At 49.3% G+C, this 26,544-nt stretch overlaps 4 protein-coding genes across 4 annotated transcripts in view; 2 read left to right on the plus strand and 2 right to left on the minus strand.

The window, feature by feature from the left end:
- LOC144274657 (uncharacterized) overlaps positions 1 to 26,544 on the plus strand; it is a 138,438-nt gene that overhangs the window by 28,826 nt on the left and 83,068 nt on the right.
- Positions 1 to 26,544, minus strand: part of LOC144274658 (uncharacterized) — a 168,155-nt gene that overhangs the window by 26,477 nt on the left and 115,134 nt on the right. The window lies entirely within an intron of this gene.
- Positions 716 to 11,878, minus strand: LOC144274826 (zinc finger protein with KRAB and SCAN domains 2-like). Its single transcript, XM_077833920.1, has 2 exons — positions 10,831 to 11,878; positions 716 to 1,269 (listed from the first exon to the last, which is right to left on the minus strand). The coding sequence occupies exons 1-2, from the start codon at positions 11,354 to 11,356 to the stop codon at positions 1,211 to 1,213; spliced, it is 585 nt and encodes a 194-aa protein (XP_077690046.1). The 5' UTR covers positions 11,357 to 11,878; the 3' UTR covers positions 716 to 1,210.
- The window catches only part of LOC144274660 (uncharacterized), a 52,756-nt gene continuing 44,786 nt past the window's right edge, over positions 18,575 to 26,544 (plus strand). The window contains 5 exon segments of the mRNA XM_077833663.1: positions 18,575 to 18,735; positions 20,171 to 20,317; positions 20,851 to 20,977; positions 21,583 to 21,696; positions 22,009 to 23,418. Coding sequence (XP_077689789.1) covers positions 20,186 to 20,317; positions 20,851 to 20,977; positions 21,583 to 21,696; positions 22,009 to 23,418 — 1,783 coding nt within the window. The 5' untranslated portion in view covers positions 18,575 to 18,735; positions 20,171 to 20,185.

The following is a 26,544-nucleotide window of genomic DNA, read 5'->3' on the forward strand; positions in this document are numbered from 1 at the left end:
ACTCATGTTTTAAAACCATCACAAAAATTAAAGTTGGCTACTCAAGCCTACAATGAAGCACTACATCTACACCCGTCTTGGTTTCTTGTTGTAATTTGGCACTCTTTGGTGTCTTGTGTGTCCGTTACTTCCAGTCCTTCATGATATGCTCATGATCAGGCAGAAGGCGACTCCCTTCAGAACACAAAATTCTATTCAATGAGGAAAAAATATGCTCAACTGCAGCTATTGTGACTGAGAGTAGCAAGAGATGAATCCCTACTTTCATCCCAGGAAACACAGCACAAAGATTGGGTCCAACCACTAGTAATGATAAAGAAGTTGAAGTTAAATCTTCATTCGTTCGTCATATGATATTCCACTCTGTGTTCAAAATTGTCTATTCTGACCTGATCACATAGCAGCCCCATTGCTGGGAGTGCCTCACTCCACTCAACTGCGAGTGTTTTATAAGACAGGCATCTGTAAAAGCTACGTGGAGGTTGAATAGAATCCAGAAATCTCTATTGTAGATTTGTAAGAATCAAGTCTGTGTACTTTTTCAGCTGGCTTAACAAACACTTCTTGTCCTCTTCACTTATGGAATCAATATAAGTACCTTCATTAGTCAACTTCTGGACTGAAGTCTTTGTTTCTTCCAGTACATTTTCAATGGATATCTCTGATTGATCCAAGGATCGCTTCTATTGCTGGACAGAGATCTACTACTGTTGTAGTAGATGCCTGGATGACATTGTTTAATGATTCAAGTGATTTCAACAGTAGACTTACAGGAGAGAGAATGGCGAGAGTCTTCTCTGAACTTAGTAACAAAAGTAGTCCACCAGCCTCACGACTTAGATCTGTCCTATCTAGGTGGATACATTCCAAAGCCAGTAATAACGGTTGCAGTAATTGTAAGAAAACTGCCAAGAATCATTCATGATAATGCCAGCAGATTTCCCCAGGCTGGACTAATTTGAACTTCAATCCCACTGTATCTTCTATTTGTTTCCAAAATGTTCGGTCCGTCGGGACTCTTGCTGAAAAAAGAGTATAAATAAGGCATTAAATTTGTGGCTTTTTAATGTCTTTTGAAGATTCTGCAGCTTGTACTAGTGCTAGCTGGAGTAGATGGCCTCTACAGTGTGTATAGGAAAGGTTAGGGTTACACTTTTCCCTGAGCAAAGCTTGTATTCCACTATGTCTTCCAGAGAAGTTTGTAGCTCCATCAAGTGCACAAGCAGCCATCTGCCTTGGCAAAACTTTTGTGTTGGGGGAGGGGAGCACCTGTGAACAACAAAAAATCCATTACAATTTGTAGTGATAAACACCCATTTTTTCATGGTCTGTGTGTATAAAAACATCTGTATTTTCCACAGTATGCATCCGATGAAGCGAGCTGTAGCTCACGAAAGCTTATGATCAAATAAATTGGTTAGTCTCTAAGGTGCCTAAGTCCTCCTTTTCTTTTTGCGAATACAGACTAACACGGCTGTTACTCTGAAACAAAAGTTTTGTTGTTCAATTGCAAGTGTAGACTAAGCTACCGTCCCTGAACTCTGCCTTGCCCGCAGTGAGGGCAATCTGCAGGCAGGCCGTACAGTACAGACTGGCACTGCGTGATGGCACAGCTGATATTCAATTCCATACAGAGAACGACATTAAAAAAAACTTCCGGTGGCGAAGTCAAGGGTGCAAACACTGTGAAGTGCCAGAATTAAGGTGCCTGAACAGCCAGATCACCAGCCTCAAGAGGCGACAGCTCAGGTTGGAGCATCAGAGGCAGGATTTTTAGTGCAGTCACAGTAGCTTTATTGCTCTGTGGGCTCCGTGGGAGTGTTGACATTGACTTCAATAGAAGCAGGATCAAGCCCTATATAGGCAATAGAATTAAAGGGCTTGGGGCCAACTGCTAGAAAGGTCCAGGTGCTGCACCTTGGTTTTTGCTGCATTGTTTTCCCAGAAGCCATCAGTGTCCAGACTTTTCAACTTACCCTGACAAGCTGGAGTTGATCTCATTTTGAAGGTACAGCCCGAGCGTCTCTGTTTTGATGGCACAGTCTGGGGACACATTGTCAGGCTGTAGTTGGAGTCAGGTTTTATCTCTGACTCCTGCCCCTTCTGGTTTGTGCAGCTGTAGCCATGGATCTCAGCATGCTCGGAGCTGCACACCTCCGGGGGGGCAACGTCTAGGGCACGTTCCCCTCTGGGAGCCCCATGACCCACTCCTGGGGGCACACAGATCCCAGAGCTCTTCAGCTCGGTTGGAGGAATTTATGGTGTCTGCCCTGACTCGGAAAGCTGCTCGTCTCTTCAGATACCTGCTAAGAGCATCCCGACTGCAAACAGCAAGCGTTGCTGATGTCTGGCTGACAGGCCAGAGAGCCCATCTAATGGGTTATAAAGAATGAGACATGGGAGGAGCACAGATATGAGGAGAAGTTCACAGCAGGGTGGTTTTATCAGGGGTTCATGGGCGCACTGACACCCCCAAAACCCTGCAGTGGTGTCTTCTGACCCACAGGGCTGGGCCTGGCTCCCTGCTGTGGGTGTTATGACCTGGGGGCTCTGACCACTTGCAGCAACACCTTCCACCTCTGCACTGTGACCCTAAACCCAGCCTGGTGCAAACAGGGGAGGGGCTGTAGAGTGAGCCTGCCCCTCACTCAGCCCGCAATGGGGAGCCAGGCACAGCCCCATGGGACAGGACACAGCACTGCAGGATGAGTGTGGGCTGGGCTCACTCTCCAGCTCTGGCCTGCCCTCGGCACTTGGCTGGGATTAGGGCTGCGGCGGTGAGGCAGAGGGTGCTGTTGTGTGTGGTCTGAGGAGGAGGAGGAGGAAGAGGCAGAGCGAAGTGGCAGTTAGGGAAGCCCATTTGTGCAAAGCCATCCACAACGTCACGCCACGTTGCCCAGAGTCGCAGACTTTCAGAGTCCAACAGTTGACTTTCCTGCTCCGAACGGGTTAATGACCAATCGGTAGCAGTCTGGAGTAGCCAGCTTCCACAGTGCAATCGCCACGTGTTCTCCACCGGCAGGGCAGCTCTCATTCTCTCGTGACCCAGGGCTGCAGGATGGGGCCCAGGGGGGGTCTATGCCCACAATGAGCCCGTGCAGCAAGGCCCTTCGGAGGCACATTCTGCAGTCTCCAGGGCAGAAGCAGGTACAGAGCTGAGCTCCCATTTTCAGCACATGAAGCTCCGTCTTCCAGTTCTGAAACTATGAGCCCATACGTTTATTCTATAGGGAAAGAGACTCTGCCAGTCCTAGCTCTTGCTGTGCTGTTCTCTGCTGCTGGGACACTTCCCCTCTTCTCACAAACACCCTCCCTGCAGAAGTGCCAGGGCTGCAGCTCCCCACACACTAGAGATGGTTTCCTTTAACCCTTCAGCTGCTGCAGATACTAGCTCACCCACCTCTCACTCTGGAGCACAAAGGGCCAGAGTCTTGGGCCAGGCTGAGCTGCTTTTTCAGCAGGACCTGAAGGGAAGGGACAAGGGCAGAGTCCAGTGGAGACATTTTCAGCCCCATCTGGGCCTGATCTGGACAGTAAAACCCTGCAAAAATTCCTGCTACAGAACAAACCTTGAAAAGGCCCTCCCCCGCCACACCATTCTCAAAGACCTGAGGAAACTTCTAGACTGGGGGGAGGGGAGAGCTTTTGTTAAATTGGAGCTAAAGGTTGCAGGGGAGAGAAGTGTCACTGGAAGGGAAAACTCCCCGTACTAAGGGAATTCTGTAGTTTTCTCAAAACCCACCAAGGTTCAGAAGCCTGGAGATTCTAAGTTAAGGCGACACTTTCTAAACAAATCCCAATATTGGACAGTCTGCCAATGCACAGTTAGGTCACCAAACAACCCAGGTTCTGTCCTGTGCCAGCACCAACCTCTCACCCCCACCCCAATGGACCATCTGTATGTCCTGTGCAAGTTTATGGGGGAGGACTCTATAAATGAGCGTTTGCTCATGGAGTTTCCAGGTTGGCGGGAGCTCCAACAGGCCCACAGCCACAGGCCAGGTCTGCACTTGAAAATTAGGTCGACCCAGCTACGTTGCTCAGGGGTGTGAAAAATCCACACCCCTGAGAGATGGCGCTAAGCCAACCTAGCCCCCGGCGAAGACAGCGCTAGGTCCATGGTAGATTGCTTCTGTCGACCTCGGGAGGTGGATTTCCTATTGTGCTGCTGTAGTGTTTCTAAAGCGGACATGGTGTCTGGCTGCAGAAACCCTAAAGTCTGACACTCCCCTGCATACTTAATCTACCTGCACCAAGGTGCCATCCAGCCATTACCATCTGGCAATGGTTAGGCAAGGGGCGAGTTCAGACTGCTCTTTTTCTGCTGAACTCTGTCAATTGTATTACCAATTTGGAAAGGCCAGATCTTGAAGACATTTTGTAAAGGAAGAAGTGGTAAGATTCAGACATGAGTGGGAAGTGTGGGGCTACAGAGAGGGCTGAATCAAAGGCAACGCCTAGTTCATGGCCTGAGTGACCACCCCTATGGGGCTGCCCATGGTGACTGAGAAAGGAGGGTGAGTGGGAGGGTGGATGTGGGGACATTAGGAGCTTTGTTTCAACCGTGTTGAGTTTAAACTGATGGTGGGATACCAGTAAGGACAGAGACAGGGAGACAGACTGGAGGTTTTAGTTTGGACTGACAGAAAAAGGCCCAGAGAGGATAGGCTGATCTAGGAGTTGTCAGCATAAAGATGATAATGAAAGCCATGGCTTTTAATGAGATTGCCCAGAGATAAGGTGCAGAGGCAGAAGGGAGGAGGGGAGGTGTGGAGTGAAGCTGAGGTGCATAGACTGTGAGGAGGGGAAGAGGAGGAGTAATAGTTTTACAGTAGTGCCTAGGGACCCCACGCAGAGACCAGGGCCCCATTGTGCTAGGTGCTGTACAAAACCAGGACAAACAGAGAGTGGGATGCTTGTGGCTAGGTCCTTCCAGAGATGCACTGGGGACACCACTGGGATGAGCCATTGTCTCTCCTCCAGCCGCCTATCACAGCAAAGTACTGAGGGCAAAGGGGAATTCTGCCGCTGACTTAAGGGAGGCCTGGGTTCTCCCTGAGAGTACCAAGGCTGAAGGTCTCATTGCACTTGGCTGCAGTGACTGTCTGTGTCACTGATCTCCAGCTCTTTCAGGTCACTCTCAGCCAGTTAAAGTGACTTTGCACCATAAGTGCACAGTTGCAGCGGGATTTTGGGTGGTGGCTGTTTTTAACTGTAGAATTGTTTCGTTTGTTTCCGAAGCCCTTGCACAGGATGTGACAGGGCTAAAAGAGAATTTATAGCTCTGCGGCTCACGCTCTGAACTACAGCCGGCCTTTGCTTCCTCTGCAGCTTCCGCTTACAAGACACCAAGGCTGAGAATTGGTCCGAATTCAACAAAATGAAATTCAATTAACTCAAGTGCAAAGTATTTCATTGAGGAAGGACAAGTCAAATGCACAGCTACAGAATGGGGAATAACTGGCTAGGAGGTAGTACGGCTGCAAAGGATCTGGGGGTCATAGTAGATCACAAATAGTACTAGGAGTCAACAATGTAACGAAACTGTGAAAAAGGCTAATATCAGTGTGGGACGTATTAACAGGAGTGTTCTGTGTAAGACATGGGATGTAATTGTCCCGCACTGAAGCCTCAGCTGGAGTAGTGAGTGCAATCCTGGGTGCCCCTCTTTAGGAAAGACGAGTCCAGAGGTGAGCAACAAAAAATGATCAAAGGTTCAGAAAACCTGACCTGAAAGGTTAAAAAACAACTAGGCATGTTTAGTCCTGAGAAAAGGAAGCTGAGAGGGGATCTCAGAACAGCCTTCCAATCTGCTACGGGCTGCTCCAAAGAGGACTGTAAATAGGCTTCCAAGGGAGGCTGTGGAATCCCCATCACCGGAGGGTTTTAAGAACAGGTTGGACAAACACCTGGCAGGGGTGGTTTCAGTTTACTTGGTCCTGCCACAGATCAGGTTCTGGATTGATGAGGTTTTGTGGCCCCTTCCAACCCTGTATTTCTATGATTCTGTGATCCCAGACTGATGACAACAGCCCTCAAGGTATCCTGCGGAGAGCAGAAACCAGGAGGAAAGACAGAAATTAAGTGAGTAAGTGGCCAAAACGTTAGTGACTAGAACAAAGTGGAGCTAAGGGCAGCAGTCTCTGGCAGTGGTTGAAAGCTGGGGCAGGAGGAAGGGGTGGTGGCCCTTTTAGAGTCCCTGGCCACCGCCATATTCCCTCCAGTGCAGTGCTACTCAAAGTGGTGGTCCGCAGACCGGCACCGGTCCGCGAGCCATCGGCTGCCGGTCTGCGCACACTGGGAAAAAAATTTGCTGGTCCCCCACATCAGATAGCTCGAGAAGCATTGTCCGAGTGCACATCAGGCCTGATTCTCCCCTGCCTGTCCCCTTGCGTCGGCGTTCACACCTGTGCAAAGTGAGGGCCAATTTAGTTTAAATGCCACTGTTGGTGTAAGTGAGAGGAGAACTCTGGCTGGCAGGGTTTACCCCCCACCCTGCCCAGGTGTAAATGGCAGCAGGAGGGGCAGGGCAGGGGAGAATCATGCCACTGTTGCCTAAGGCCCCGGCTGACAGTTAGCATCTGCTTCCTCCTGCCTGCTCGCATGCCATGGAGCTTTCCCACTGCTTTCCGGAGGAAGCCGGGTGACCATGTGAGTTTCCTTCACTACCAGCTGTCTCTCTCTCCTGCTACTGCCTTGCTCAGCTGCTCTGCTTCTGCCCTCACACTGAATCCCACACACACAGCCCCAGCTCTCTCTCTTTGGGGATGTCTACGTTGCAGCTAAAGGTGGAATTTCCAGCTGGGGTGGACGTACCCTGTAAGCTTTGACTGAGTTTGTGAGATAAAAATACCAGTGTCGCTGTGGCAGGGTGGGTAGCTGGAGAGGCTGAGGGATTCCCCCCCCCCAGGGAGGGTGTATACCCTCCCTGAATTTTCCCAACCCCCCCTCCCCGCCCCCGTTTTGTGAACTAGTTACATGCAGTGTTACCAATTTAGTGATTGTTTGGAAATTTGAATTGAAATTGAAACATTAATACACACTTTAAAAGCATATAAAGTGTATGATAAAATACGTGTATGTGAAAAAGTATCATAGATTTGAAAAATATGAACACAGACTAGCTTCCTTATACAGCTTTTGTTTTTTATGACATCAGTGCATTCATTTCGGTGATCTTGGCCAACCCAGTAATTTCAAATTATGATTTGTAAGCAAAGTCTAAATGAGCTCTCCCTGACAGCCAGTGATGAGCTGGGGACTGGGGGGGAAGGCTTCAGGACCAGATTGTCTTTACGTTCACACCTAATCTACCTCGGTATCCAGCAAACAGAGCTGTGTTGCCCAAGTGATAGCTTTGGCTGGGGTTGGGTTACAAATCACTTGAATGCGGGGGTGGGGGGTAATGAAATGTTGTTATTTTTATTGTATCAGTAAAGAGCAGTAGAACTGTCCTTAGCCTGTTTTCATTGAGGGCATCAAGGGAGAGGGTGGGGACAGGTGTTTTGCTTGATGGTCTGCCTGAGTCACCAGTACTATTTGACCTGCCCCTCTCCCCTGTTTAAAGACGGAACTGATTAGGCTTCATAGAGAGTCTTTTGGTTTGTTAAGGGACCACTAGAGCGGAAATCTCTGATAATCCGGTCTAAGTGCTTAGACCCGCTGTGGGACAGTGTTTCTGTGGAAGAGACGGCCCAGGTTCCCCCCACCGAGAGCTGAAATCACTGAGAGTCGGGTGGAACCGTGAGAGATCGACTCTCAGAGGTCACAGTGGCAGGTGGCAGCGGAAGGTGACAGCGCAGGGCCTTTGGGGCAGAGCAACAGAGTGAACACTGGCATGACAAACAGCGGCCAGAGCATTGGACTATGTTTTAGTGACTTTTCTCCAGAAGCTAGATTTGTGACTAGGAAACTTATATAAATATATGTTTCCTAGTAGGCCAAAAATTTTAAAATGCGTTATTTGCCAAAGTTATTATCTCACATCATCGCTATCTCAAGAGGTCATTATCTTGGGGAGTTCCTGTACTAAACTTTATTATTAATTATTGTTATTATTATTATTATTTATGTAAGAACGGCTATATTGGGTTAGATATCCTGTCTTCCAGCAGTGACTGTTCCGGGTGCTTCAGAGGGAATGAACAGAACAGAGAATCATCGATTGATCCATTCCCTGTCATCCACTCCCAGCTTCTGGCAAACAGAGGCTAGGGACATTCAGATCATGATGTTGCATCCCTGCCCATCCTGGCTAATAGCCACTGATGGAGCTATCCTCCCCGAACTTATCTAGTTCTTTTTTGAACCCTGTTATCATTTTGGCCTTCACAAGATCCCTGGCAAAAATTTCCACAGGTGACTGTGCGTTGTGTGAAGAAATACTTCCTTTTGTTTCTTTTAAACTTACTGACTATTAATTTCATTGGGAGCCCCCTGGTTCTTGTGTTAAGTGAAGGGATAAATAACATTTCTTTATTCTTTTCTCCGCACCAATCAAGATTTTATAAGACTCTATCTTATCCACTCTTAGTGGTCTCTTTTCCAAGCTGAAAAGGCCTAGTTTTCTCTCCTCATATGGAATCTGGTTCCATACCCATAATCATTTTTGTTGCCCTTCTCTGTACCTTTTCCAGTTCCAATATATCTTTTTTGAGATGGGGTGACCAGAACTACATGCAGTATTTAAGATGTGGGCATGTGATGGATTTATATAGTAAAAGTGGAGGAGCTTGGTTTGCCAGACTGATCAGCTAAGCCAATACTGACAATCTATATGAAAAGACTGCAAAACACCATGTCTCTGGACTTCATCAACATGCAGAAAGCCTCATAAGCCAGTCACTGTCAAAGCCAATTTTAGAAGAACTTAATGAGGCTGTTAAGAATGCTGGAGACACAACTCAGTTTATGTGAACCAACATGGCTGTGGCATCATATTTTCTATTTAAGCATGAGATACCACACACTACAAACTAGAGGCCTATCTAAGTGCATTGTCACTTGTTAATCCTGCATTTGGACACTGGTTCCGAACAAGACTGGCAAATGCTCACTCTCTTTCTGCAAAAAGCTCAGCTGACTCTCTTGGAACATGTGATCCAACAGTGAAAGACTCAGGAGTGGAAAAAGTGAAGAATTCTCTCCTATATTCAAAATATGTCCATACATGGCCGGCGAATGCACCAATGCAAATAGGAATCAAGTATTAAGTCATTACGTATGTTATCTTGATGTCTGTGGTAGGCCAGTAGATGCATTCTAGATGTTCAGATTATAGAAGACACATCAGCTGCATCTGTGACATCTTAGAAGAGATAAATGCTTGTAAATTGAACCCCAAACAGATGGCTGCTTGTGCACTTGATGGAGCTACAAACTTCTCTGGAAGACATAGTGGAGTACAAGCTTTGCTCAGAGAAAAGTGTAACCCTAATCTTTCCTATACGCACTGTAGAGGCCATCTACTCCAGCTAGCACTAGTACAAGCTGCAGAATCTTCAAAAGACATTAAAAAGCCACAAATTTAATGCCTTATTTATACTCTTTTTTCAGCAAGAGTCCAAAAGAACAGAACATTTTGGAAACAAATAGAAGATACACTGGGACTGAAGTTCAAATGAGTCCAACCTGGGAAAACCTGCTGGCTTTCTCATGAGTGATTCTTGGTAGTTGTCTTACAATTACTGCAACCGTTATCACTGGCTTTGGAAAGTATCCACCAAGATAGGACAGATCTAAGTCGTGAGGCTGGTGGACTACTTTTGTTACTAAGTTCAGAGAAGATCTCGCCATTCTCTCTCCTGTAAGTCTACTGTTGCAACCATTTGAGTCATTAAACAATGTCATCCAGGCATCTACTACAACAGTAGTAGGTCTTTGTTCGGCAATAGAAGCTATCCTTGGATCAATCAGAGATATCCATTGAAAATGTACTCCAAGAAGCAAAGACTTCAGTCCAGAAGTTGACTAATGAAGGTACTTATATTGATTCCATAAGTGAAAAGGACAAGAAGTGTTTGTTAAGCCAGCTGAAAAAGTACACAGACTTGATTCTTACAAATCTACAATAGAGATTTCTGGATTCTATTCAACCTCCACGTAGCTTTTACAGATGCCTGTCTTATAAAACACTCGCAGTTGAGTGGAGTGAGGCACTCCCAGCAATGGGGCTGCCATGTGATCAGGACAGAATAGAAAATTTTGAACACAGAGTGGAATATCATACGACGAACGAATGAAGATTTAACTTCAACTTCTTTATCATTACTAGTGGTTGGACCCAATCTTTGTGCTGTGTTTCCTGGAATGAAAGTAGGGATTCATCTCTTGCTACTCCCAGTCACAATAGCTACAGTTGAGCATATTTTTTCCTCATTGAATAGAATTTTGTGTTCTGAAGGGAGTCGCCTTCTGCCTGATCATGAGCATATCATGAAGGACTGGAAGTAACGGACACACAAGAAGACACCAAAGAGTACCTAATTACAACAAGAAACCAAGACAGGTGTAGATGTAGTGCTTCATCGTAGGCTTGAGTAGCCAACTTTAATTTTTGTGATGATTTTAAAACATGAGTTAAATCTAATAAAATGGTCATGAAACATTCTTCAGTTTCTACTATGGTGCCATATAGCCCACCTTTGGCCTCACGGTCTCAGCCCTCATCGGCCCTCACCCCCTCTCGAATATTCCAGCACCCCCCCTAATTTCAATTGCTGGGAAAAACACTGTGCCCTATTCCACATCTAGGCATGCATGCAGTCCAAACCCTCCTTGCCCCAAGAGCCCGCACCGAAAAAATTCCTTCCCAAAAAAAAAGCCACTTACTGGGAACCTGCTCTTGTGTTTGACCTTCACCAAGCATTGGCATCTGCGACTGGCTCCCTTCCTCCTGGCTCGAGAAGAGCTCCTGGCTGCATGCCTCCAGAGATTCCGGGGTGTCTCCTCCCACCTCAGCACCCTCGCTCCTGCTTTCCTCCTCTTCCTCCTCCCTCCTTGTTGCACTGGGCTGTGAAGTGTCCATGGTGGTCCTCGGAGTGGATGTGGTGTCGCCCCCAAGTATGGCGTCCAGCTCTTTGTAGAATCTGCAGGTTGCGGGGACAGCACCAGAGCGGCCGTTTGCCTCACAGGCTTTGCGGTAGGCATTCTGCAGCTCCTTTACTTTAACCCGGCACTGCACTGTGTCCCGGTCATGGCCCCTTTCCATCATGGCCCTTGATCTCTGCCCATAGATATCATAATTCCTACGGCTGGAGCACAGCTGGGACTGGACAGCTTCCTCCCCACAAACGCTGATGAGGTCCAGCACCTCGCCATTGCTCCATATTGGGGCTTGCCTGGCGCGTGGAGGCATGGTCACCTGGAAAGATGCGCTGAGAGCACTCCACGCCTGGCTGAGCAAACAACTCAGTGCCTAGTTCCCTGGGGCACTTCACCTTTTGGCTCCACGTCTTATAGCCCCGTTTCCATCTTTTGGTAAAATTGCTTCCCGGCTTTTTCTAGGTTTGGTCCAGATGATTTGTAGATGGGAAGGTTGTTTTGTCTTTCATTCTCTTTCTTTCATTATGATGATTCTAAAACTTTTGTAACTCATACAGCCGAAAAATGAGGCGAGAAGTAAAGCCGGTTTTGCCACTTCAGAAGAAAATGAGTATGTTTCTTTTCCTGATTTTGAGTCTGAAATGATTCTCTGAGATTTCACTTTATGAATGTGAAATCATTTGATAGCCCACCCTGGACTGTGGATTTTTCTCTCTTTGTGAAGGCTGTGAGGTCACATACTTTGATATTAGTTTGATAGCATCGTGGAAAAATTTACCACGCATTGTGTTTGGATCAGAACAAAGCCTGACGTCCCTTTATTCAAGCATGTGCATACAGGGAGAGGTAGCCAAAGCTGCTGTGGCATAAACAGAAAATACAGGAGCTTCTCTTGCTGAAAACCACAATTTCTTAAACCCACTTTTTTTAACAGCACTTTTCCTTATTTGGCATATAGTGCAAGTTTCAACAGTAGCTTTCCCTTATTTGGAGTTTAGCAAAATCAAGCTTTTCCTGTTATTGACAGGTGTTTTCTTTGCAGTTAATGCTTCATTTTTTTTTTTTAAACTTCTAGCAGTTGTGGTTACATTTCTTAAGCTGTGTTGTTTGCAATCACCTCTTAATGGAATGTTCCACACTCCCTTCTTATACTTTATATACACAGTTAGCTTGACCAAAGTTTTATGCCTACTTGGTCCACTGAATTTTTCCTCCACAACAGGATGTAGCTCAGATTTATTGCAGATTTCAAGAGATAAATGGTCATTTGCCAGAATTGTCCTTTTTTAGATTTTATTTTAATGTTTATCTAACCCTTTGTTGTGAGATTTTTGTGTGGTTTGAACAATGACAGTGATCAGTATCTCTCAGCAGGAACACTGATGGTGAGAGCTAGATTCAGATTGCGAGGCAGAGACTGAAACGGAAATGAAGTTACTGCCTGATCCCTGCAGAGATGTGAGCTACCGTTGGGAGGGGGAGAAGTTGGGGGAGCAGAGCTGGGAAACTGCTAGGTTTGCTCCTCAGAGCCCGACAGCTGAGGCTGAGAACTGTGAACTCGCTGCACGGGTGCCAGACAACGACTAGACTTGGACTGTTAGTGTCGTGTGAAGCTGCCCCTGAACTCTAAAGGACTATGAACAACACTCCAAACAATGATGGGGAGGCAGCAGCTTCTCTCTATTCTTCAGATGCCAAACTTGGGCTCAGGCAAGAAGGGCGCGGGGATGTCAACAGACCAGGGCAGCCTTGAAGCCAGGCTGACTCCCCATCACTGAGACCAGAGGGAGATGAGGAACCTGACAGCCCACCTGGTCATCCCCTCCCCATCTACCTCAGTGTCCTGTGTTGGGATGGCAGAGTCTCTCTTTGCCCCCCTCTCCCCAGGCCCCATGTTCACCACTCATGTATGGTTCTGATATACCATATACAATGTAGGTTTGGTGAGGGATCATTGGAAAACACGCATTTCAATGGTAGATCATGAAACAGCAGTGTATGCAGAATGGTGAGATTATACTTTGTTTGTTGCTAGGGAGACCATATCACAGGTGTCCAAAAAGGGGACACGGAGGAGGGTTGGAGCTGGGGAGGATGCGGTAGGGGCATTCACAAGGTGAGGTTTAGTGGTGCAATTGCCCACTCTGGGAGAAGAGGGGTTAAAGCAGCCCTTGGAGAGGCTGTGCAAAGCCCAGCCAATGAGAGGAGGGCTTGCAGAAGTGCCAATGGAAAGAAGGCTTGATGGAGCAGCCAATAAGGGCTAGTGAGGGCCATATAAAAAGGACTGTTCAGCAGAGCAGAGAGTAGTCTTTCCGGAGCCTGAGGGAAAAGGACTAGCTGTCTATAAAGGGAAGTGTCAGGGGAAGAGCAGTGTGGGGTGGGGTGGGGTCGGGTCGGGTCCGGTCAGGAGAGCAAGCTGTGCTCTAGCCTGACTGGCTGCCAGACTGAAGCCCTGATAGGGGGCAGGGAAAGTGCTGGGGCCATAGGGAAGTGGCCCAGGGATAAAGAGGGAAGTAGCAGAACTTGGAGGAGGGGCAGTAAGTGCTTCTGCTAGAGGGTCCTGGCAGTGGGGCCCAGAGTAGTAAGTGGGCCTGTCCCTGTCCAAAGAGAGTGGTCCATCCAAGAACCGCAGTTTGCCCCTGCGGGAAGGGCTACACTAGGGGCTGCAATTTGTCACCACGGCAAGAGGATGGGAGCAAGGACTAAGGGCTGCTGGTTCCCTTGTATGATGTAATCTGATTAAAATATGAACATTGTTGCAACTGCTGTTCTGTGTTTGAAACAAGTCTTGTGCAAAGGTGGTCAAGATAGGTGCCTATAGAAAGGATATCAATAGCTGGTTATGATTATGCTATTTGTATGCATGTGTTTTTGTATTTGAAATTAAGAGTATTGGCTACGTACTTGTATTTCCATGAGTTTGATTCTGAGTAGCACCAGTGAAGCAGTTGGCCAGCATATTGTGAAGGAACTATTCAAATTGAGTGGCCCATCAAGAAGTACATGACTGACAATGGGCCTTGGAGACGCCAATCCACATCTGATGATGCTTCCTAGGAACATTCAAATTAGCCTGTGGGCTATGGCTTCTACCTGTAAAGAACTGAGTCATGCCTGGGCAGGTGATTTGCCCATGATAGTGTCCAGTCACATGAACCACCACTTCTTACTGTTCTTTTCCACAGTAAGAACAATGGGATTCCCTCCACATGACAAAAGAAGATATAAAAGGCCCTGGAAACATCTCCATCTTGCCTCTTTCCTGCTCCAGCTTCTCTGCTGCTCAAACTTCTGGACTATGCACTTATCCCAAGGGTAGCGTTCTACCCAGGGAACAGAGGTCCTCCCAAATCATTGGGAGGAACCAGACGCTCGACTTAAGCCAGCAGTTTATTCCATCACTGCTATAAGCCTGAATCAAGAACTGTGTGATTATTGTATGTATTTGATTCCTTGGACCAATTTGAACTCTCACCTTTCTTTTAATTAATAAACTTTTAAATTTTTGATATTAAAGGATTGGCAACAGCATGATTTCTGGGTAAGATCTGATCTTTATATTGACCTGGGTGTGTAGCTGATCCTTTGGGATCAGGAGAACCTTTAACTGGGGACATTGGTTTTAATAACCACTCATCCCTATAAGCAATGCTTCTAGTGGTGATACAATGGGACTGTAGTACTTTGAGGGAATTGCTTCCCTGTGTCATCATTCTGGCTAATGAAGTCAGAAGTTCTCTTTTTTGGCTGGTTTCGTGTACCTTGTGAGTGAATGACTACCAGTCTTGGGCTGTGCCTGCCCTTTCTCTCAACAGTTCATCCTGAATTGGATACTCACAGTAGTATCCCACTACAGCAAACATTTACACCCCAGAAGGGGGAGAACGGAGTTTGGGGCACAGCTGGAGGGCCATACCCTGAAGAGGACACTGTGGTCCAGGAGCGATGCAGATCCAGATACCGAAGAGATGGAGACAGCGAAGCAATGACAGAGCGTGAGACCCTACCAGAGGAAAATGCCCTGCTGATGGACTGAGAATTCCCTGGACAACCAGCAGGAGGTGCCGCAGTGGTGAGTCTGCACCCGGTGACATGAGGGCAGTGTCAGTCCCTGTCACAGTGGCAGGGGGCTGGCACAAGCCCAGAACGCAGCAACAGCTGTCAATCAACACCTACCTCCGGGACCCCCTCCCCAGGACTGGGAGCTGAGGCCTGGGTGGGCAGGACCTGGCAGCAATCAATCAGGTGCAGGGGAATGCACCAATTGGCTGGATGCAAGGAATGGACCAGTTGGGAAGTGGACCAATCAGGGCTTCTTTTTGAGCTGCAGTGTGTCTGCTCTGCAAATTATGGGGACATTTGCTGTTAGTGGAAATCTGTACTCAGCAGACTCAAAAAAGAGGCGCTCTCTGGGAAAACCCAGACGTGGGGTAACCATGATTGTTACTGATGTATGCCATAGGCTTGTAGAGAGCGGGAATGGTTATTTCGCCTTGTTTTCTCCTACCCCCCTGTCCCCAACATTCTTGTTAAACCCTGGATTTGTGCTGGAAATGGCCCACCTTGATTATCATACACATTGTAAGGGGAGTGATCACTTTAGAGAAGCTATTACCAGCAGGAGAGTGGGGTGGGGAGAGAACCTTTTGAAGTGATAAACACCCATTTTTTCATGGTCTGTATATATAAAAACATCCTCACTGCATTTTCCACTTTTATACATCCGAAGTGAGCTGTAACTCACAAAAGCTTATGCTCAAATAAATTAGTTAGGCTCTAAGGTGCCACAAGTCCTCCTTTTTCTTTTTGAGTATAAGAAGGGGAAGGGCTCTGTCCACCTCCCCTCCCCTCTCTCTACTCACAGCAGCAAAATTGCTTCAAAGATAACAGCATCATTGAGCTGGCGGAGTGGTCCGAGCTGGAAGGCTTTCCAATGAGCATGGACTGCTGAAAGCTTTTGGGGGTGAGAAATCCTTTTGCTTGTAAGGGTACATCTACACTCCAAACCTAAGTTGACCTGTATTAGGTTCACTTATAGCTACCACGGTAATGACTGCGGTAGACTGTGTCCACACTACCCTCCTTGGGTCGGTGGGGTGTGTCCTCACCAGGAGCACTTCCACTGGGGGCAGCGTGGGGAGCTAAGAGCCCAGGCTCTCAACTCCAGCAGCAGCTCTCTCCCAGGAATGGGGCTGCCCTACAAGCTCTATGTGAACTGCCCCCCATCTAGGCCCCGTTCCCTGCTGGGCTGCCCCCCTCCACTCCCTCTTCGCCATAAAGAGTGAGGTGAGGGAGGCCACCTGGGGCTTCTCCCTCCCCCGCACCGTTCCCCTCCCAGTTTGACACCAGACCATAAATAACTACTCTGAGTGCAGTCTTTAGTTGTGCACCCACTTTGCAAAAAAAATAAAAGGGGGTACTTGTGGCACCTTAGAGACTAACAAATTTGTTAGTCTCTAAGGTGCCACAAGTACCCCCTTTTATTTTTTTTTGCAAATACAGACTTACACGGCTGCTACTCTGAAGCCTACTTTACAGTAATTTCAGCTAGAGCAATGAATTCTTCTCTGCTGGTCAGAACTGAGTCTAACCCACCTGCCCCCTGGTTACAGTTGTCCCTGACGCGTTCCCAGCACTTCTTGCACATTGGGTGCTGTTAGGGTGGCCAGGTGCCCGGTTTTCAACCATGAAGTCCAGTTGAAAAGGGGACCTGACAGTCTCCGATCACATCTATTGACCGGACACCCAAAGTCGAGTTACTGCGGGTGGGGAGGCACTGGGTCATCACTCGCACCAGACCCTACTCAGCCGAGGCTGCCTCCTACCTGCACTGGCAGCTGCAGCTCCCAGCCCCGGCTCCACAGACAAGTTCCTCCTGACCTGGGCGGGGGGGGGGGGGGGGGAAGAAATGGGGGGTGGGTAGACCCTTGGAGGAAGAGGTGGAGTCGGAACAGGGCCTTGCTGGGAAGAGGTGGGGTGGGGATGGGACCTCGGGTGGGGGGGGAAGAGGCGGGGCAGGGGAGGTTGCAGCACTCCTGCTTGGGTGTCCATTTTTTTAAATATTACCAAGTTAGCAACCCGAGTCGCTAGCTGAGAGGTTGTGGAAAAATTTTAGCAAATATAGAAATACCATTTTTCACAGCAGCAGATTTACTAGCTAGCAATAAATAAATTTTGATTTTCATGTTTATAGGAGTAAGGGGATTGTTGGCCCCTGACTGAAACTTAATGGGCTGGCCATTAGTTGGCCGTCTTAATCAGTTGGCCGTCTCCTAATACCAAAAGAAAAGGGAAGGGCCAATGAGAAATGAAGATCCTGAGACTGACAAGAGAGAGGAGTCAATGCTGTAGGTCAGTCTGATTGACAGGGCAGGCAGGCCAATGACGGAGTCAGCAGTGGGGTCCTCTCCTTTGTGTCAGCTGGAGCTGGCTGGGGAGAGCAGAGCAGGAGGGGCTAAGGAGAGAGGAGGGCTGGGCTGGGCTGGAGGCAGAGGGAAACTGGAGCAGTCGGGAGCAGTGAGCAAAGGGGACCCTGGGCAAAGGGCCCAGGGCAAGGAGAGGCCCTCAGCCAAGAAGCCTTGCAGGCCAGACTGTGGGGGGGATCATAACCCTGACAGGAAGAGGCTGACGCTAGGAAGAAGGATCCTACCACCTAGAGCCTGAGGGCGTGTGGCCAACACCAGAGTTAGTGTCCAACCCTGGGCATGCCTGCAGCACAGCCAGGGCCTGGGACGTGGGAGGGACAGACTGTGAAGTGCCCTAGCATTCCAGAGAGGGTTGTTTGGGGTTCCCTCCCACAGAGCGGGGTGACATGTTTTCCTTTCATCTTTCCCACTTTTCTCCTTATTTTTTGTATTACTTCCTGTTTAATAAATTGTATTTGTTCTTAGCTCTGTGCAATGATGAAGGAAGCATCCAAAGTGGAGAGAACACCCCACAATGGGGACAGCTGTCCTGAGTGATCACAAGATTGGGGGTGGAGCGCCTCAGGAGCCCTGGGCCCAGCCTTGGGGTTACTGGTTCAGAGTGGAAGCGGGCCGGGGGGAGGGGTCCTTGAGGTCATGCAGGCCTCTGGGTAAAGGATTCAGACCCTTTCGCTAGCCAATTCCACTGGGGCTCCGTAGAAGCCAGAAAAGTTCCCCACACTAGGAGGAGTGTTCCCCCCTCTTACCTCTGTGCATATTGATTGGTTTCTAGTAAAGTTAATTGGGATTATAGGGGCAAGTGTCAGAGCGGGCATCAGCGAGAGTTGCTGGCCACCCTCTGAGGCCACCAAAAATTTGGTTGTGAGAATCCCTGGGCTCGATGCTCATGATGGTCCCTTCTAACCTTAAAGTCTGTGAGTTAACAGCCAAGCACAGAGAGGCGAAGAGCAAGGTGAAGCGTTGATCGCTAGGACCCAGGAGCGGCTGGGGGGCGGCTCTGGGGGGAGCGATCGCGGGGCTCAGCCCGGCCTAGGAAGTGACTCGCAGCCGCTGCGGGGACTCTGGCTCCCAGGCTCCCGGCGAGATCCCCGAGCCCCGGAGGCTGGTGCTGGGAGCCCGGAGCCCGGGCTGCAGCCGGGAGAGGGGAACCTCCAGCCGGGCCCTGCCCGCTGCTCCCCGGGAGCCTCTCCCAGGGCAGAGCCCCCAGCCGGGCCAGGGCCCCTTCCCGGCCCGGCCCCTGCCCCGGGGGGCCCCGCTCGGGGGGAAGGTAAGAGAGACCCGCCCATCCCCCCCTTGCAGCGGGGCCCATCCCCGTCACATCTGGGCTGCAGGGGGAGGAGGATAAAGAGGGGCCGGAGGCGGGTGCAGGGGATGCCGGGGGCAGGCTGGGATGGGGGCAGGGGTGCACGGAAGGGAAGATGGTGCAATGGAGGAGGATCGGGGACTGTGGGGCTGAGGGGAGCGAGGTCGGGAATGGGGGAAGATGTGAGTGGGGGGCACTGCGAGGGAAGGGGGGGATGTGGGGAGCGGGGGGAGATGCCAAGGCAGCTTCTCCGCCCCATGGGACAAGAGTTGGGAGGGGCGGAGAGAAGCTCTTCTCCTCCCGGAACTGGTCAAACCAGCTTTGGGAGTGATCAGGGGACTAACCTGTCAGGGCCCAGAGGCTACAAGGCAAAAACCCAACCCAGCCCCCGTCCCCGGCTCCCAGTCTGTTATTGTCAGACACACCCGCGCTGGTGGGGTCAGTGTCTCATGAGTGTTGGGGGCTGCCCGGGGCCCTGGTCTGATTTCCCTGCAGGATTCAGATCTCAGCCACACCGGAGTCAGACCAGAGTCACTGCTGGTTCTGGCATGGGGGAAGTGCGGATGGGCCAATGGGATCAGCCTCTCCCTGCCTGTCCCTGGGGGCCGCTGGGGGAGTCCAGAGCAGCTCATTCTTCAGGTGATGCCACCAGAGGGCTCCGGCTATTGCTAAGGGAGAGGGGTTTACACTGCAATGGGGGGCAATTCCCGAAAGTGGCCCCTTTGGTTCTTCTCTATTTCTAGCATTTGGTTCAGAGTTTCTGTTACTGGGAGGGTCTGAAGATCACGGGGGGAATGTGGAAGTGTGAAAAGGGGATTTGCAGCAGCCATCTTACTGTTATTAAGAGACAGAGCAGAAGACAGGCTAATCTTAATCCTAACATTGCGAGTTTTGTAGACGCGGGGATTGTGCGAGGCGGATGGGAAAACCACATGGGAAGCTGTTTTCTAAGCTTGCTTTAAGATAAGAATGGAGTGCTGACTGAGATAATGGAAAGGAAAATGTATAAACGGAACAGCTGTATCCGTTGACATATGTGATGGGCAGGGCCAGCTCGAGCTTTTTGCAACTGCAAGTGGCGAAGCAAAAAAAAAGAAACCTGCCACAGCCGTGCCGCCAAAAGAAGGAACAAAAAGTGGCCCGAGTGCCCCCCTGCAGAACGGCCGGAAAGCCACCCCTTCAGACTGGCCGCCCCAGGCACCTGCTTCCTTGGCTGGTGCCTAGAGCCGGCCCTGGTGACGGGAACCTATAAATACATGCCTTACACTGTTGTACTTTGGAGACCTGCCAAAAGAAGGGAACCCCCGTGTCCCTAGGCTTCCCCTGCAATTGCTTGAAATACACTGCCTCTGACTTGCTGCTAACAAACACAAGAGTGAAGAGTCTGTTTCTTCCACAGGAATCTGGGGGCGACATGGACAGAAGCCCCTTCTGTAACCACCCCTCTCGACCCGACAGGCTGAGGAATCACGTCCACGTGTCGCTCCAGATCGTCCCATCTTCCAGGGCACAGGGAAGGGAAATGGCTGTGATGGAGCCAACGCAGGTAGGGGATTTTCAGGGAGCTGCTGAGCTGGAGGAGGGAGAGGCAGGTAGGAGAAAGGGTGTGAGAAACCTGCTGATTTTCTGAGTGGGCCCACTGGTGTCAGGGGAGGGGAGAGGGGACATTCCCCCATTTCTGAAACAGGATATAACCCCCCTCAGCAGGGCTGGGAACATTTTCCAGACTCCCAGTGCTGGAGCCTGAACCCACTGGCCAGAGGCTGCTGTGAAATACGAAGGGAAGCTGTCGGGATTCCTGTCCCTGTCCCCAGCTCAGAGCTCTGCTTCCCGTATCAGCCTCTGGCTGGCAGGTGTGTGGGAAATGAGAAAACCCTGCCCTGCTCCATGTGCTGGTGGGGACAAGAAGTTCTCACCTTCTCACCACCCCCTGAAGCCTCCTGGCTGCTCTGAGCAGGGTGGGGGTGGGATTCTGCTACTCTGGCCTTCCCACAGCTTCACGTTTTTTTTCCTTTCCCATGACTAGTGGGATTGTATCTGGGGCAGCCCGTGCTGAGTGAGGGACTCTTGCTGTTTCAGATGCCAGTGACCTTTGAGGATGTAGCTATTTATTTCACCAAGGGCCAGGGGGCTCTGCTGGACCCCGCTCAGAGAGCCCTTTACAGGGACGTCATGCAGGAGAACTACGAGATGGTGACCTCGCTGGGTAAGGGATTCCCGTCCACTCGGTTATTAGAAGTCGTGGGACCTGCATATCTGAATGTGGTCAGGTTCTTCCCTGGTCAGTTAGATCAGAGGCAAATGGGTTCCATAATGCACAGCTGCCATGTAAGAAAGACTTGCATCTCCGTGCCCTCTCCAGTGGGAGAAGGGTGTCAAAACCCAGTGGACAAGCTAAACCATCCCCACCCCTCCAGCTTTCAAAGGGGCATAAATCTAGCATTGTCCTGTCTGTGTTTCTTGGCTGCACATACAATCCCTGTTCACCTCCCTCCTTGGGAATAGCTCCAGGCATAGGGAGGGCTCTGGGTTCTGCAGGTTTAGAAAGAGGAAGGGGTTTAAGTGCAGAGCTGTGTGTGAGTCAGCAAGGTCCCCAGAGCGCACAGATCCTGCGTTCGCCTAGTGAGGGTGTAGTAATAATTCAACTCACCTCCACAGAGAATTTCCTCTGTGGAACAGGGCTCAGTGATAATTTCCCCATCCCCTTGGATTCCACGTTCCTACAGCAGAGCACAGGGAATGTCCTTAGTGACAAATACTCCACCAACGCTCCATGCACCCTGATCCGGTCTGATTTCACCCTCTGCACAGGATTTCCCATTCCCAAACCCGAGCTGATCGCCTGGCTGGAGCAAGGGGAAGAGCCGTGGGTGCCCGATCTCCAGGCCTGCGAGGAAGGAAGGCTTCTGAGATGCACCCGCACAGGTGAGGACTGACACCGAAACCATCAAGGGAATGAAGGGAAAAGTTGAGAATCCCAAAATAAGGTGTGAGTAATGCCCTCAGTTCTTCCTCATCTCAGCCAGGAGAGGACTGTAGTCAGCAGTTATCGCTCACGGCATTCCACCCAGCCTCTTAGCTGCAGGAGTTTGCTTCCCAGCTTTCCTTCCCTGTTAGTGTTTGGGTGGGATGTGGAGGCAGAATCCAATTGCTCAGTCTTTCTTTTGGGTTTTCCCTCAGTGCTATTCCTCTTTCTCCCCAGCACAATGACTTCTGTCTGGATTGTCTCTCTCCCAGCAGGCGCTGAGCGAGGGAGTGAGAACCAGGAGGGGAATCATCATCAGGAAGTTCCTGGAAAAGTGCAACCACAGGGGACCTTTGTGGGAGGACCTGAAGGGAATTTTTCCCAGTGCTCTGAGGGAGAATCCTGCGGAAATTGGCACAGGTCAGAGAGGCTTCCAGGAAACCACCCCAGAAACAAAGTGGATGAATCTCTTAACGGTGGAGGACAAGACAAATATCCCAGAGTGCAGCAGACAAATCCCAAGGAAGAGACACCCTGGCACTGCCTTCACTGTGGGAAAGGATTCACTGTGAGATCACGGCTTGTGACACATCAGACAATCCATATTGGAGAGAAACCCCTTCAATGCTTGGACCGTGGGAAAAGCTTCAATAAGCGCACAGATCTTAATAACCATGGGAGAAGCCACACTGGAGAGAAGCCCATTCAGTTCCTTGAGTGCGGGAAAGGTTTCAGTTCAAAGTCGGCACAAAAGTCACATAAGAAAAGCCACACAGGAGAGGAACCCCACAAGTGCTTGGACTGTGGGAAAAGTTTCATGCAAAGGTCAGACCTTGTTCAACATCAGGCAATCCACACAGAAGAGAGATCCCATAAGTGCTTACAATGTGGGAAAAGTTTCACATGGAGGTCGGCGCTTGTTAATCATCAGGCAAGCCACACAGGAGAAAGACCCCACAAGTGCTTGGACTGTGGGAAAAGTTTCATGCAGAGGTCACATCTTGTTAAACATCAGGCAATCCACACAGGAGAGAGACCCCACAAGTGCTTGGACTGCGGGAAAAGTTTCATAAGAAGGTCAAACCTTGTTGAACATCAGGCACTCCACAGAGGAGAGAGACCCCACAAGTGCTTGGACTGTGGGAAAAGCTTCATACGAAGGCCAGACCTCGTTTGTCATCAGGCATTCCACACAGGAGAGAGACCCCACAAGTGCTTGGATTGTGGGAAAAGTTTCCTAAGAAGGTCACACCTTGTTCAACATCAGGCAATCCACACAGGAGAGAGACCCCACAAGTGCTTGGACTGTGGGAAAAGTTTCATACGAAGGTCAGAGCTTGTTTATCATCAGGCAATCCACACAGGAGAGGGACCCAACAAGTGCTTGGTCTGTGGGAAAGGTTTCATAAAGAGGTCACAGCTTGTTCAACATCAGGTAATCCACACAAGAGAGAGACCCCACAAGTGCTTGGACTGTGGGAAAAGTTTCATACGAAAGTCAGACCTTGTTAAACATCAGGCAATCCACACAGGAGAGAGACCCCACAGGTGCTTGGACTGTGGGAAAAGTTTCACTCGGAGATCAACCCTGGTGAAACATCAGAGAATCCACACAGGAGAGTGACTCTATAAGTGCTTGGACTGTGGGAAAAGTTTCACATGGAGATCATTCCTCATTAAACATGGGAGAATCCACACAGGATCTAAACTTCTGTGACACATGACAAGAAAGGGTTAAGCAGCTTGCATGTAATTGACTCAGATCAGGCCTTGTTACACATCAGGCAAGCCACACAGGACAGAGAGTTTATAAATGCTTGGCATGTGGGAAAAGCTTCAGTAACAGCAGAAACCTTAATAATCATTGAAGAATGCACACAGAAGAGAGACACTATAAATGCCTGGACTGCAGGAATGGTTTCCATTGGAAATCAGCCCTTCATAACAAAAGGAGGAGTCTGGTGGCATCTTAAAGACTAACAGATTTATTTGGGCATAAGCGTTCGTGGGTAAAAAAACCCACTTCAGATGCATGGAGTGAAAATTACAGATACAGGCAGAAATATACTGGCCCATGAGGAGAAGGGAGTTACCTTACGAGTGGAGAACCAATGCCGACAAGGCCAATTCAATCAGGGTGGATGTGGACCACTCCCAGTGACTGATGAGGAGGGGTCAATACCAAGAGAGGGAAAATTGCTTTTGTAGTGAGCCAGCCACTCCCAGTCCCTATTCAGGCCCAAATTGATGGTGTTAAGTTTGCAAATGAATTGTAGCTCTGCAGTTTCTCTCTGAAGTCTGTTTTTCAAGTTTTTTGGTTGAAGGCTACTTTTAAATCTGTTACTGAATGTCCAGGGAGATTGAAATGTTCTCCTACTGGCTCTTGTATGTTACCATTCCTGATGTCTGATTTGTGTCCATTTATTCTTTTACATAGAGACTGTCCGGTTTGGCCAATGTACATGGCAGAGGGGCATTGCTGGCCCATGATGGCATACATCACATTGGTCGGTGTGCACGTGAACGTGCCCCTGATGACATGGCTGATATGGTTGGGTCCTATGACGGTGTCGCTAGAGTGGATATGGGGACAGAGGTTGGTAACGGGATTTGCTGCAGGAATTGGTTCCTGGGTTAGTGTTTCTGTGGTGTGGTGCTGGTGAGTATTTGCTTCAGATTGGGAGCTGTCTGTAAGCGAGGACTGGCCTGCCTCCCACGGTCTGTGAGAATGAGGAATCATTTTCCAGGATAGGTTGTAGATCGTTGATGATGCACTGGAGAGGTTTTAGCTGGGGGCTGTACATGATGGCCAGTGGTGTTCTGTTATTTCCCTTGTTGGGCCTGTCCTGTAGTAGGTGACTTCTGGGTCTCCATCTTCCTTTGTCAGTCTGTTTCCTCACTTCCCCAGGGGAGTATTGTAGTTTTAAGAATGCTTGATATAGATCTTGTAGGTGTTTGTCTCTGCCTGAGGGATTGGAGCAAATGCGGTTGTATCTTGGGGCATGGCTGTAGACAATGGATCGTGTGATGTGTCCCGGATGGAAGCTGGAGGCATGTAGGTAAGTATAGAGGTCAGTAGGTTTTCAGTATAGGGTGGTATTTATGTGACCATCACTTATTTGCACTGTAGTGTCCAGGATCTCTTGTATGGACTGGTCCAGGCTGAGGTCGATGCTGGGGTGGAAATTGTTGAAATCCAGGTGGAATTCTTCAAGGGCCTCCTTCCCATGGGTCCATAGGATGAAGATGTCCTCAATGTAGCGCAAATAGAGGAGGGGGCGCTAGGGGACGAGAGCTGAGGAAGCGTTGTTCTAAGTCAGCCATAAAGATGTTGGCATGCTGTGGGGCCATGCGGGTACTCCTAGCAGTCCCGCTGACTTGATGGTATAAATTGTCCCCAAATCTGAAATGGTTGTGGGTGAGGACAAAGTCACAAAGCTCAGCCACCAGATGTGCCATGGCCTCATCAGGGATAATGTTCCTGACAGCTTGTAGCCCATCCTCGTGTGGAATATTGGTGTAAAGAGCTTCTACATCCGTGGTGGCCAGGATGGTGTTTTCAGGAAGATCACCAATACGTTGTAGTTTCCTCAGGAAGTCAGTGGTGTCTCGAAAATAGCTGGGAGTGCTGGTAGAGTTGGGTCTGAGGAGAGAGTCCACATCGCCAGATAATCCTGCTGTAAGAGTGCCGATGCCTGAGACGATGGGGCGTCCAGGATTTCCAGGTTTATGGATCTTGGGTAGCAGATCGAATACCCCAGGTCGGGGCTCTAGAGGTGTGTCTGTGTAGATTTGTTCCCATGCTATAGCAGGGAGTTTTTTGAGCAGTTGATCCCCTCAGTGGGATCGGAGGACAGTGGCCTGTAGAATGTGGTGTTGGAAGGTTTCCTGGCAGCCTCCTGTTCATAATCCGACTGTTCATGATGACTACAGCACCTTCTTTGTCAGCCCCTTTGATTAGAATGTCAGGGTTGTTTCTGAGGCCGTGGATGGCGTTGTGTTCTGTGTGGCTGAGGTTATGGGGTGTGCGGGCAATTTCTCAGGCCTAAACTTGATCTATAGAGAGGAAAGCTTATTTATGGAAATGCTGTAACGCAAAAAACCTACAGTCCTGTGTCCTGTGTGACTTAGGCCAGCATAATAAAGTGCAGTAGGCCTGTGTCTGTTGACACAGATAATCAGTTAAACCACTGTGGGTACGTGACTAGGGGCTGGAAGGGGGGCTGAGCGGGACCAAGCAGCATCCGAAAAGTCCCCAACTGCACGTTATTGCACCAGCCAGCTCTGTAAAAACCCCCAGCCGCAATATTGCACCAATTAACCGCAGATTTTATTACCGCTGATAAACAAGTTTTTGCTGTACTAATATGGAGTTGTTTTGCTATATTCCTTATAAGGCATTATTAATGAGGCTTGAGTGTTGGAAAAATATTGATGGGGAAGTATATTTGTTTGAAAGCAATTACGAACCTATATAAGTTTGTGTGTTATTGGAGGAGAGCCAGAGAGCAGCTTGGCACCTGCGTGTGGCCTGCTGTTTCTCTCCCTGCATGCTTGTATCCTAATAAAGGAGCCCCAGGCTGTTCTGATCCAAAAAACAACGCGTGGTGGTTTTTTCCACAACAGGGGCCAGTGACGCTGTTTGTTCACAATCTCAGCCTGTGCACGTCTGCAGAAGCACTCTGTGTAGAAGTCCAGTCTGTCATTTCTACCCTCAGGAGGAGCCCACGTGGCATTCTTTTCCTTGTAGTGTTGGTAGGAGGGTTCCTGTGGGCCAGTACTCTGATCAGTGGTGTGTTGAAAATATC

This window comes from Eretmochelys imbricata, chromosome 14 (assembly GCF_965152235.1).
Source record: "Eretmochelys imbricata isolate rEreImb1 chromosome 14, rEreImb1.hap1, whole genome shotgun sequence".
Lineage (NCBI taxonomy): Eukaryota > Metazoa > Chordata > Testudines > Cheloniidae > Eretmochelys > Eretmochelys imbricata.

What these genes read in the sequence shown, in the direction of transcription:
- LOC144274826 (XM_077833920.1), bottom strand. Translation starts at nt 11,356, where the DNA reads ATGCCTCCACGCGCCAGGCAAGCCCCAATATGGAGCAATGGCGAGGTG. An exon ending in AACACAAGAGCAGGTTCCCA is followed by an intron (nt 1,270 to 10,830) that starts GTAAGTGGCTTT and finishes TGTTGTTCACAG; the next exon opens with GTGCTCCCCTCCCCCAACAC.